The sequence below is a fragment of the Hemicordylus capensis genome, chromosome 14, assembly GCF_027244095.1.
Source record: "Hemicordylus capensis ecotype Gifberg chromosome 14, rHemCap1.1.pri, whole genome shotgun sequence".
NCBI lineage: Eukaryota > Metazoa > Chordata > Lepidosauria > Squamata > Cordylidae > Hemicordylus > Hemicordylus capensis.
In genome coordinates, this window is record NC_069670.1 from 18427234 (window position 1) to 18440544 (window position 13311).

At 46.7% G+C, this 13311-nt stretch overlaps 2 protein-coding genes across 17 annotated transcripts in view; both read left to right on the forward strand.

Annotated features, from left to right (window-relative positions):
• The window catches only part of LOC128337145 (zinc finger protein 250-like), a 45739-nt gene extending 42201 nt beyond the window's left edge, over positions 1-3538 (forward strand). For all 14 annotated transcript variants that reach the window (XM_053277795.1, XM_053277794.1, XM_053277788.1 and 11 more), the window contains one exon: positions 572-3538. Coding sequence is in view for 12 of the 14 variants with exons in the window: in XM_053277788.1 (XP_053133763.1) it covers positions 572-648 (77 nt within the window). In the remaining 2 variants the exon portion in view is untranslated. The remainder of the gene's footprint in view (positions 1-571) is intronic.
• A 258-nt stretch (positions 3539-3796) lies between these two features.
• Positions 3797-13311, forward strand: part of KIRREL1 (kirre like nephrin family adhesion molecule 1) — a 196595-nt gene continuing 187080 nt past the window's right edge. Inside the window, exons 1-2 of one of the 3 annotated variants that reach the window (XM_053277807.1) lie at positions 3797-4233; positions 6345-6482. The gene's annotated coding sequence lies outside the window, so the exon portion shown is untranslated. Of the gene's footprint in view, positions 4234-4263; positions 4423-6344; positions 6483-13311 lie in introns of those variants that run through there. The other 2 variants (XM_053277808.1, XM_053277810.1) reach the window with 2 other exon arrangements.

Below are 13311 nucleotides of genomic sequence, written 5' to 3' on the forward strand. Positions count from 1 at the left end.
TGAACACGGAAGTTCCATTTAGCCATCTTTCGTTCCCCATGGATTTGTCTTAATCCCCATTTAAAGTCCTCGAAGGGTCACCACATCTTGTGGCAGGCAATTCCAACAGTTAATGAAGTGTTGTGCAAAGCAGACTTTTCTCTTAAAGTTGTGCTGTCGAGTAAGTGCCAACTCCTGGTGACCACAGAAAATGTGGTTTTCATTGGTAGAATACATGAGGGATTTACCATCTCCATCTCCTGCACAGTATGAGATGATGCCTTTCAGCATCTTCCTAGATCACTGTTGCCTGATATAGGTGTTTCCCATAGTCTGGGAAACATACCAGCGGGGATTCGAACCAGCAACCTCTGGCTCCCTAGGCAAGTTACTTCCCTCCTGTGCCATGAGGTGGCTGTAGACCTTTCTCTTGCCTCTCTTCAATCTCCTGCCAATCACTGGATGGCCCTTGAATTCTAGAATTAGGAGAGAGGAAGAGAGGTTTTTCTGTCTATCCAGTTTCTCTGTAGAGTGCATTTTCGGCGAGCTGGGAGAACCTTCCGCTGAAACCTCTCTCAACTTTCCTTTGCAGGACTATTTGAACCTGGATTGCTTGCCATAGTGAAAGCCGTTCTCATGCCTGCACTCCTTGCCATCGTGACCCTGTAGTGACATTGAACAAGACGAGAGCCCGCTATGGAGAACTGCAAAAAAAATATACGTTGCTTTCCAGATTTTGTTGATCATGTGTTTCTGCTTCCCCTCAACTTCCTCGTTTCCCTTTCTGCACAAAAGAGAAAAGTTGATCGAAGTAACAGCAGAGCTGCATTGCAGGATCCCTGCAGGGTGCAATTTTTAATAGCACATCATGTCATTGAGACATCACCTCTTCTTCACCATGGGCAGGACCTATTTTTTGAGCCACACCTTTTATTAATCATTAATCTTTTTGGCCTTGGGGAGGGTGTCTTGTTACTAGCTTGGTCTGTCTTCAGGATTCAGCTCCCTTCTCCAAGCGGGTCACTAGGTGTCTGCATCTTGTCCATAGTGCGCATGGAAATAAATGCTCATGAACACTAAAGCAAACACAGCCTACCTTCTGCTGAAGTCTGTCTCGAACAGTTGATAAGCCCTTGTAAGGCAATTTGCTTTTTCTACCATGTTTTTTACCAAAGCATGTATTGGGAATCAGTGCAGGATAGGGCCATTACAACAGATTGGCTATAGCTTTCTGCAGTATTGAATAGGAAAGGCTGTTAAAAGGGGCTTAGACAAATTCATGGAGGAGAAGTCTATCAATGGCTACTAGTCTGATGGCTATGGGCCACCTCCAGCCTCAGAGGCAGGATGCCTCTCAATACCAGTTGCAGGGGAGCAACAGCAGGAGAGAGGGCGTGCACAAACCTCTTGCCTGTCGGCTCCCCAGAGGCATCTGGTGGGCCAATGTGTGAAACAGAATGCTGGTCTAGATGGGCCTTGTGCCTGATCCAGCAGGGCTGCTCTTATGAGAGTGGGGATGGATACACAGGCATCAATCCTTTGCAAGAGAACTTGGCGAGAGTATTATGAGCATGCCCAGAGCGGCCCTTTTATGAGGCCAGGTGAGGCCGTCACCTCAGGGGGGAGATTATTGAGGCGCTGCAGGGCGGCAAGATCCTCCTCACTATCACCATTGCAGGAGCTCTTCGGGACCCATCTGACCCTTGCAAACTATGCAAGGAGCCCCTCTCCTCACACGCTTTGCAAAGCTCACAAGAAGCACTAAGAGAGAGGAGGAGGCTGCAGGCAACCTTCCCTCCTCCCTGCCCGTACGCCCCTTTCGAAGCTTGCAAGGGGCTGGTGTAAGAGGGGGCTGGCCCCCAGCAGGGGCGTAGAGCAAAGCAGCATTTTTCAGGAGCTGCAAGGCTTTGGGTCACCCCTGAGCGTGCCCCTGTTTCCATCTGTGGGTTGTCAGAGGCCAGGACCTCCCAAAGGACACTGGAGGGCATCTCTCAGATCGCAGGCTTTTTTTGCCACACTACAGCAATGCCATACTAAATGAGTCCGTGAACTGTCTTTCCGTGTCTGTGAGAGGGCATAAGTAGTTGTGCGCAGGCATGTTTTTGAAACCAATGGCGTTTATGAAACCTGTCCAGCAGGTGGCAGTAATAAGCCACGCTGGTTTCTCATGAGCTTTTCCGGAGGAATTCCTCAACTCTTGTCTTTGCAGTCATGGGCCTTGATAGGGGGTTAGGAGGGAGGATGCAGGGGCGTAGCTATCATTGAGCGAAAGGGTTCAAAGAACATTGGCCCCCAGCTCCTAAGGACCCTCCAGCTCCATCCCTCCCTATTTTCTTCATTATCTCCCTCACTCTGGCGGGCCACCAGAGAGGGGGATGAACACGGGCCTCTCCCCTAGCTACGCCCCTGGGAGGATGGTGGCAAAGAGCCACCCTGTTTGTGTTCTTCTCACTTCTGAGCCAGTCCCACTGATGTCAGGGGCATTTGGACATGGCATCACACACTGTATTTTTACCTGAATCCAAGACTAGGAGGCTGTTCTCCTAAGCAAGCCTGGGTTCGGCTGCCCGTGAGAAGTACTGGGATCCACGCAGACCCCAGTGGTCCCCTGGCACCAAACCCAGCTCCGAAGCCCTGAATCCGTGCCCTTGACCCGGCTGGCAGTATCGTGTGTCAGGGCGAGCTGCTTGCAGGCAGGCGCCTCGACGGCACAAACACCTAGTTTCTCCTGCACCATTTTATTTTATTTTGGGGCCTTAAAAGAAGCCTGGCCTTGCCCTGTGTTTGGGGCCAGTGGCAGGCAGATTTATGTTGACGCTGTGCATATTTACTCAGAAGTAGGCAGGGAGTTGAACAGAACCCCAAACCCAAGACCATTCCGAGAGGTTTTTGCAGTGAAATGTTTTGGTCCCCTTGGGGACCAAACCCTTAAGTCCCCAAAGTTCAATCATCAGACACTGAGAATATATTTTTTTTCCTGGAGGGGGTTGCGGAGGACGCCTTTCTGCTCCAGCTGTATTTGGAGAAATTGTGTTTCCCAGAGAGCCGCCTGAGAAGGGAAGGAGGAGCAGAAAATGAGGGAGGAGAGCTGGTCTTGTGGCCGCAAGCAGGACTTGTCCCCTTAGCTAAGCAGGGTCCACCCTGGTTGCATATTGTTGGAATATTATTTGCAAATAGCTCTCAAACAGCCAAAAAGCACAGTTGGTTTTGCACGGACGCCTTATCAATGGTGCTTTTGGTGGCTGGTAGGTCATCCCCCCCCTCCCATCACCTTGAGGATATTTTATGACACTGCTTGAAAGTATGTCTCCCCAGGGATGGGAACCAGGCCAAGGCCACAAGTCAGATGTCTTGAGAAGTGGAACATGGGAAATATAGTACTTGGAAGCAAATCGGAACCTTTGGAGTTAAAAGTAATGCTTTGGCTTGTATACAATGCGCAGGTGTGAAATTTGTTGATTGCACAGTATATGACGGATGAACTGCCAGAGTAGGGGCCGGCTGCACCCAGAAGCTTTTTTTTTGCTAGCAATGAAATAAAGCTTTGTTTGAAACTGGATTCTGGTGTCTGGTGCAAATTACCTAACCAAGAGGCGAGCGACAGAGAGAAAGATCTCTCCTCTAACAATATGAACAGGAGAATAGAAGTGTGAGTACTGCAAGATCTTCCCCTCAGGGGATGGAGCCGCTCTGGGAAGAGCATCTAGGTTCCCAGTTCCCTCCCTGCCAGCATCTCCAAGATTGGGCTGAGATGGACTCCTGCCTGCAACCTTGGAGAAGCCGCTGCCAGTCTGTGAAGACAATACTGAACTTGATAGACCAATGGTCTGACTCAGCATATGGCAGCTTCCTATGTTCTTAAGATAAGGACAGCCTATTAAGAACACAAGGACCGCTTTGCTGGATCAGACCTAAGGAGGCCGATCTAGTCCAGCACCCTGTTTCTTCACACAGTGGCCCACTTGGGAAGCCAGCAAGCCAGCCACACTTCCTGAGGGCCCAGCAGAGGCCTGGAGGGTCACCCCAGGCGGTTGTCCGGCAACCAGGGGGCCTCTGTGGGGAGGGGCCCCCCTGGGCCCCCCTGGCACTTCAGGGCCTCCTGCCTGCCAGTCTTCCCTCCACAAAACAAGGCCTTTTCGGAGTTCCTAAATTAGGGGAGCCTTGGAACTGAAAGAGAAGGAGGAGAAGGAGAAAGAGAAAGCCCTCAGGAGATGCATGAGGGGAAATGAGAGGCGTGGATGGGAAGGCGGCCAGGTGGGGAGGCTACTTACCAGCCCTTTGCCAACATTTAATTGCCAGAATGAGGGACACAAGGTTCAGGTGGCTTTTGAAAGCAAGCCTGAAGATTTCCATGGCTGGGTGTTGTGGGAAATATTGGTGGGGAAATATTTGGGTGGAGAGAAACCTCCAGGAACAACTCCAGTCAGAGTGGGCAGCCTTATGGTGAATACAAATTCTTAGTAATAGAAGTAGTAGTAATGGAAGTAGTAATAATAGTAGTAATGGTGGTAATTATTAGTGGTGGCTGTGAGAGAAGGGTTGTTTTGTTTTTTTGGCCTTTAGAGCCTAGTTTGCCACATTCCTTCCTCCGCGGCTTCCCCTCAGGGCTTTCTGGGTGTCTGGGCCTCCAGAGTTTCCTCTCTGGCCTCCAGCTGAGGGAACTTTCCTGTCAGAATAGGACAATGTATTTATTTATTTGGGATTATTTACATTTAGAGGCTTCCCCAGACTCCAGGGTGGCGGATAACAAATACAGCCAACAAAAATCTATCAACAGATAAATACATGATTCAAACAGCCATAAAAATGGCATAACAAATACAGCTAAACACCAACAGGGCTACAAAACCACCTTCTATCTATCTATCTATCTATCAATCATATTTTTATACCGCCTGATATGTAAATTTCATATGTACAGTGTCAGGATGGTGACGACAACTAACTGGCCAGAGGCCTGAGTGAAAAAGGCAGGTGTTTGCATCTTTATGTAATGGCACATGTTGTGGTGGTGTCAGGATGGAGAAGCAGTGGATGGTGGCTGATGTACTGTGCATTGTGTGTGTGCATTAGAATATTGCCTTCACCCAGTTGTGCAAGAGTGCTCTTGCACAAACACAACCATTGTGCAAATGCAGTTGCACAATGATATGGACCTTGTTTCCACAACTGTGTCTGCCCTGTTTTGGGCATTATTGCACCGGGATTATTATTTGCTTAGAATATTTATGCATGCCTTTTCAACCAAGAAAAGGTTCTCAAAGCCAAGGGAATGGGAAGAGATGGCTCCCTATCCCCAAGGGACTCACAGTCTAAAGCAGACTTACTTTGCTGAATTACATCCCACAGCATACTCACTCCTGCTATCTAGGCAAAAGATCATTTTAAAACAAAATAAGAATGCAATAATACAAATAATACAACAATACAATAATACATTGAGAAGGTCCCAGGTTTACTCCCTGGCAGTATCTCCGGGTAGGACTGGGAGAGACTCCTGCCTGAAGCCTTGAAAAGCTGCTGCCGTTTAGAGTAGACCATACTGAGCGAGATGGACCAAGGGTCTGAGGCAGCTACCTATGTAACCTGTGCAAAGCAGACCACCATTTTGAGGATGGGGCCGTAGCTCAGAGGCAGAACATCCACCTTGCATGTAGAGGGTCCTAGGTTCAGTCCCTGGTAGCATCTCCAGGTATGGCTGGGAAAAACCCCTACATGGAAACTCGGAGAAACTGGCGCCCATCAATGTAGCATATCTACAAATTTGGCCTCTCTGTCAATACCCAAACACGAATTTGTGTCGTCTATGTGAGGGTAATTGAAGTCACCCATTATTACAGCAATTGCTCTCTTTGATACCTATCACTTGCTTCCCCTCACCTGTTGGCATTCTACCTGCATAACCCCTGCTAACTTGGCAAAGAGGCACCTTTTAACGTGGTGATTTCTCTACACAGAGAAATAACAAACAAATAAAATGGATCCCTGTCCCCAAAGGGCTCACAAACTAAAAAGAAACATAAGACAGACACCAGCAACAGTCACTGGAGGTACTGTGCTGGGGGTGGATAGGGCCAGCTACTCTCTCCCTGCTAAATAAAGAGAATCACCACATTAAAAGGTGCCTCTTTGCTAAGTTAGCAGGGGTTAGTTGGCATTTACCCATTCAGCAGAAATTACAAAGACTTTCCTTGCCTGTTGTTGCTGCCATTAAACCCAAAGGGAGGGCCTTCCTTGGCTACTCTAGGATCATGATTGGTGTCACATGTCCACTGCCCACTGTGCCTGACATCTGTTGGCCTGGCCTTGGACCTATAAGAACTCCCGAATGAGGAACCTTTCACTTTCTCTCCTTCTAATTCCAGACGTCCCGACGTCCAGGTGCTCCCGACGTCCAGGTGCTGCCTAAGCTAGTCTTCCTTTGGGCCACCCTTTCTTCAGGGACGCCAGAATGACTTCCTCTTGCCCCATCATGTTCCTCATCTTCCTTTGCCATGCTGCAAGTAAGTAAAACTTCTGTTTTACTTCTGTTACGGAATAATTCAGCAATTCTTGTACAACAACACGTCTTTGGAGAAGAGCAGCACATGTGGAGGGATCGCCCCACAACTGTAGCTCAGTGATAGTGCATCTGCTATGCATGCAGAAAGTCCCAGGTTCAATCCCTGGCAGCATCTCCGGGGGAAATTGGCCTGGGAGAGACTCCTGCTTGAAATCTTTGAGAGCTGCTGCCAGTCAGTGTAGACAATACGGAGCAGTGGGACCAAGGGTCTGACTGTATAAGGCAGCTTCCTATGTTCCTAACCAGATGCCTCTGTAAATCTCACAAGCAGAAGACAAAGGCAAATATCTCTTTCATCTCTAGTTACTCTCCAGCAACAAGTAGTCAATGGTCCCTTGTTTTTGAACATGGAAGTTCCTATGACTAATAACCAGTGATAGTGTTGGGGTTTTGATTTTTACCCTGATTAATTAGCAGAGCACTAAAGAATAGGAATGTGTGACTTGATTTGGGTATAAAACAATTTGTACCCAAATCTACCTGTTTGTGGTGATTTGTGGACAAAACAAATTGCCCCTGTGCTAGCTGGCCAGATTCAGACCCAAAACAAATCGGGGGGTGATTCGATTCGAGAGAAGAGAGCTGGCCTTGTGGTAGCAAGCATGACTTGTCCCCTTAAGCTAAGCAGGGTCCTCCCTGGTTGCATATGAAAGGGAGACTAGAAGTGTGAGCTCTGTAAGATATTGATATTCCCCTTAGGGGATGGAGCCGCTCTGGGAAGAGCAAAAGGTTCCAAGTTCCCGCCCTGGCGGCTTCTCCGAGATAGGGCCAAGAGAGATTCCCGCCGGAAACCTTGGAGAAGCCGCTGCCAGTCTGTGAAGACAATACTGAGCTAGATGGACCAATGGTCTGACTCAGTATATGGCAGATTCCTATGTTCCTATGTTAATTCGGGTACAAATCAAATCAAAAAAATTGGTTCATGCACATCCCTATTAAAGAAGCTACTCACTCCAGTTACAGAGCAGAATGCGGAGTTTAGTTGTTGCAGCTACTTAGAGAAGACACATGCAGATTCTTTTGGAACTTAATACTAAGTATTTATTGGTGAAGTACTGCCATCTTGGCAGTGATTTAGGGAATGGGGCTTTAGCTCGGAGGGAGAGCATCTGCTTTGCATACAGAAGGTCCCAGGTTCAGCCCCTGGCAGCATCTCCAGGTAGGGCTGAGAGAGATTCCTGCCTGTAACCTTGGAGAAGCTGCTGCCAGTCTGTGCAGACAATACTGAGCTAGATGGACCAAGGTAAGCTGTTTTGGTAAGGTAAGGTCTGTTTTGGTAAGCAATCCAAAAGCGTGGGGGTGGGGGAGTATCGTAAAATACAACCAAGAAGAACCCAGAGTCCCAATACTGCTTTATAAACATGTAAGTATATAAACTCGAAACTGCAGATGATACTTTGATATTTGTAATTCACTCAATCTTGCAAAAAGGAACTCAAATACATCTGATAGACAATGCATTGATCATGAACACATTTTGTATATTCAAATTCCTCAGAAAAGATCATAAAAGTGAAAACAAGAGACATACAAGAAGTGGTGAATCCAAATACCAAAGTGAAATGTGGAGAGAGTAGTAGTCAAACTCAACTCGATTAAATGGCCTGATGGCTGAAATGAAGCCAGAACAGCTGCATATACAAATGCCTGGAAAACAAAGCGCTAATAATCTGTTTCATAATCCATTCCAGTCTAATTTCCTTTCCTTAATCATGTAGAAACTTTCCTTCTCTCCTTGTGACTCACTCTAGTTGTCATCAGTAGTCTTATTTCTCTTCCAAGGTACAGTAACTGTATAATCCCTCTCCTTAGGATACACATTTTTCAAGCTTAAACGTTCTCTGTTTCTTATTCTCCTCATGTGTTGTATAAGCCTTATAGTCTTGAGGCTGTTGCTTCTGCTATGTTGTCTCTTCCATGCCTTCAGTAACTAATGCTCACAGTGTTTAGGAAGAGATACTTTTTCACACGCTCAGAGACACTCTTCTTCATCCTGGGGGTCTGAGCTCTGGCTATTGTTTTCTCCGTTCGACTGGAGCATGAGGCACTGCCATAGCTGGATCTGGGATTTTGTGTGATATAAACTGCTGCCTGCCCATGGGGAAAGCCGGATGGAGGATTTTGCTGGTACTCTACTCCTGTCTAATGTGTAATTTAAAAAAAAAAAAAAAAGGTATCACACTTAAAGCATGAAGCTTTGCTCTGGGTAACAGATTGTACAAGCTGATGTGGTGACAGCTGAGGGAGTTTAGCAGTTTGCTGTTGAATTTCTGTAAGGGAAGAGAAAATTGTCAGTTTGGCTGGGATTATATATTCACACAGGATGGCCAAAGATTGGGAATACCAGTCAGTACCAGGTTATACTACTTATTAGAGAGCAACAACATGGGGTGGACTGCCATCTTTGTGTGCTGACTGCCTATAGGGGTACCTAGATGGCTACTGTGGGAGACAGGCTGCTGGACTTTTGGTCTGATCCAGTGGGGTTCTTCAGATGCTCTTATGATGAAGGAATTCAGATGCTCTTATGATGAAAGAATTATGCAGCGTGTTATTATTTATTGGTGCTCCTCCTAAGTGCTCAGTTCACATATATTATCACAGCACAACACCCTTGCATGGTAGGCTGGCACTACTGCCACACCCTACAGACGGAAGGCTAGGAGATAAGCTTATCATGTTTTTAACTGGTACTCAACATGTAGGGCATACATAGGAAGCTGCCTTATACTGAGTCAGAGCCTTGGTTCACCTAGCTCCGTATTGCCTACACAGATTGGCATCAGCTCTCCAAGGTTTGGCCAGGAGCCATTCCCTACCTGGAGGTTTTTCACACATGGCTCCATACCTGGGGTATCTGAAGAGCAAATCTGCTTTTCAGCAGAGTCTAGGCATTTTAATTTGAGGGATCAGCACCTCCATCAACACCTTTGGAGAAAGCAGAAGCCCCAGAGTTTTTTTCAAAAGCTGCTGGAAATAGAGGGTTTTTTTACACGGGACATAGGACATAACTCGGGCTAAGCCAGAATCTGCAGCCTCCGTTTGGAGAAAGACAAAGTCCTGTCTGTCCTGGTCCCTGATAGCCCGCAGGGAGGTCGGGTTAAATCTAGTGAATATGTGGACTTGCACATATTTTGTGGGAAAGCTCTGTCTCTAAAACCTCTTGGAGATGCTGCCAGGGATTGAACCTGGGGCCTTCTGCATACAATGCAAGTGCTCTACTACTGAACTACGCCCGCCCCCATCTGTAAGGGATTCCTTGGTGTTTGGGTCCCAGAGCCTTTTTAAAGACCTCCAAACCAGAGCAAGGTATCGGCAGGGGAGGTGAGTTTGTATTCCTTTCCCCATAACAATCCATCCAGCCCCACATATCAGCAGATCAGGCACCCAATTTGCCCTGAGTAGACAATGAACTGAGACAAATGAACCTGAAGGAAGGTTGGGCAGAGAAGGAGGTCTGAGCAGAAGCTCAGATGAAAGTGAGGCCAGCGGAATGAAGCGGAAGCTTTAAAAGCATTTCCTCAGAACATACTTTGAGAGCAGCCAGATGGCCAGCTATTTGAAAACATGCCACTTTGGAAAAAACGGATCTGGATCCTCATGGCAGTGTTACTTCTCCGTAAGTGGAGTTAACATTTGAGCTCTGTGAAGCAGGCCTGATTTGATGCAGAGGCTGCCCTCCTTGTGACTCTGGGGTTCCCTGTCCAATCTGGGACTTTGGGAAGAATTCCTCTTTTGCTTCTGCTCGAATCGGAGTGTTTGCTTTGATCTGAAGCTGAAATGTGGTCCCTCCCGCTCTCCTCACTGCTTCCGCTGCAGGTGGGAGACAGGCTTTTTCACACACACCCCTGAACACATCATCATTCCCCATGATTTTACTTTTAAAATGAAAGATTGTTTTTCCTTCCCCTGCAGTCCTGGGAAAGGTGAAGTATTGGCTGGGATCGGTTGTATTTTCTGGGGCTGTGGCAATGGCCAGGAAGTATCTACAGGAGTTGAGGCAGGGTGGCGAGGCGAGGGAAGCAAAATGCCTCAGAAGTGACTCAGTCTCCTCACCCAGGACTGTTTGGATCTGGACTGAGCTTGTGGTTTATCCATTTGGATCAAAATAGAAGGTGGCCAAGTCGGGCTGAATCGCTTCGGAATTCAACAGGACACCAAAGCTTTGTGCAACCCTTGTTGACAAGAACTCTGTCCTGCTTTGAATCTGAAGAATAAGACAGCACAGCCCCATTGAAAGCTGGCCCCACCCATGAACAAGGCACATTCTCATGTCACTATCTCAAAGGGACAAACAATTAATCAGGAAGAATTCCTTGCAATCATACATTTTCTGTGTGAAGAAAGTCACTAGTAGGAGAGTCAGAACAGAAAAAAGGAAGTACTTCTTCACACAGGGTAGAATTGATTTAAGATGGAAGCCATGGCTCAGTGGTAGGGCACCTTTTTCATGTGGTGATGTTCTTTATTTAGCAGGGGGAAGGTAACTGGCCCTATCCACCTCCAGCACAGTACCTCCAGTGACTGTTGCTGGTGTCTGTCTTATGTTTCTTTTTAGATTGTGAGCCTGTTGGGGACAGGGAGCCATCTTATTTGTTTGTTATTTCTCTGTTTAAACTGCCCTGAGCCATTTTTGGAAGGGTGGTATAGAAATCATCATCATCATCTGCTTGGCATGCAGAAGGTCCCAGGTTCAAACCCTGACATCTCCAAGTAGAGGTGGGAAAATCTGCTGTCTGAAACCTTGGGGAAGATAGTCCTGAGCTAGATGGGCCAATGGTCTTTCTTGGTATAAGGCAGCTTCCTGTGGAACTCACTGCCACAAGATGTGAGGCTTGGATGGCTTTTGAAAAGGGGAATGTTCAAATTAACAGAAAGGTCTAACCAGGGCTGTTAGTCATGGCAACTCAAATGGATTCTCTAGGTTCAGAGTAAATCTACCTCTGAATACCGTCAAGGTGCAGACAGTAGGAAAGAACATTTTCCTTCATGCCATACCTGTGGACTGATCAGTTGCAGGAGAGCAGTGACCAGAGAGGGGGCATGCTTTCATCTCCCAACTGTGGGCTTCCCAGAGGCATTTGGTGGGCCACTGTGGAAGATAAGATGCTGGACTTGAGAGGTCTTGGCCCTAATCGTGCAGGGCTGTTCTTGTGTTGTCATGTCATGTTCTTAAGCAGGAGGCAAATCCAGTTTGATCTAATCAAGCAGGACTCTTCTGATGTCCTTATTATTGTGCAGGGGTGGGGGGGTTACTACAATAATGCCACTTTTCAACAAAAGTCATCAAACTGGTTTGCACAGAAAAATAATAATAATAATAATAATAATAATAATAATAATAATAATAATAATAATAATAATGAATTTAAATAAAGACGGATCTTTGTCCCCAGAAGCTCACAGTCTAAAAAGCAACATAAGACAGACGCAGCCACTAGTGGGATGCTGTCATATACTCTGTTTTCTGCCTGGACTATGTTAACCTGTTAATTTTGTTGTTGATGGCTACCTGCTTAAGAACCTAGGAAGCTGCCTTCTACTGAGTCAGACCCTTGGTCCATCTCGCTCAGTATTGTCTACCAAGATTAGCAGCAGCTTCTCCAGGGTTGCGGGCGGGAGTCTCTCTCAGCCCTATCTTGGAGATGCCACCAGGGAGAGAACCTGGAACCTTCTGCATGCAAGCATGCCGATGCTCTTCCCAAAGCAGGCCCATCCCTTGAGGGCAATAACAATCAGTGCTCACAAATGTAGTCTCCCATTCAAATGTAAAACAGGACAGACCCTGCTTAGCAAAGGGGACAATTCATGCTTGCTACCACAACACCAGCTCTCCCTTAGGCGAGATGATGGGCATAATAAAGTACATGTAGTCTCCCGTTCGGATGCAAAGCAGGGTGCATGCTTGCTACCACAAGAAGACGAGGTCTCCTCCCATAGGGTTGGCAACCCTATTGAAGACCACCTCCCTCCCTCCGTCTTCAAAACAGGCTATGGAAGATGAACATTTTAGTCTTTGATTAAGCAAATGATGTCAGGAACAGCTGCGAAGATGAACGATTATGGCGGTTTGCATGTGAAAAGTATTTTCGAAACGGATAATAATGAAAAATTATGGCTTGCAGTTGTGAACTCATCTGCCACCCTCCAAATTCCCTCTTCTGTTCTTTTTTGCTTTGTTTCCCCAGTAGTGAATGTTGCTGCAGATTCTGAATCAGTCCAGACTTTTGCCAGGATGTTGGGGGGCTCTGTTGTTTCCCCCCTAGATATTCCAAAAAGGTATCACCTGGATGTCTACTGTGAGCCAAGAGGCAGTAGTTTTTTGGGGTGCCAGGAAAACCTCTGAGTGTCTTAAAGCCCAAATATTCAGGAAGAGAGACCTTCTCTGAAGAAACCCATTCTTTGAAAATAAAAAAAACTTGACCATTGACAAAGGAGAAATATTTGAAGTGCTGATGAGAACGGATACACTTAATGATACACTGTTGGGGAAATATGTGCTGTTTATGTTTAGTGGTTTCTGAGAGCAGCAAGTAAAAATTTGGATTAAGGCCTGTCTGGAAGTTGATGTCATTATTAATATGGTGCCAAAGTGTAAGATGGAGGACTCTGTCCCGAGGGGCTTACAATCTTGAATTGGAACCAGGGGATATAACAAAAGGAGATGAAAGCAGGGGTAACATAGGAAGCTGCCGTATACTGAGTCTATAATTGGTCGTATAATTGGTCTATCTAGCTCAGTATTGTCTACACAGTCTGGCAGCAGCTTC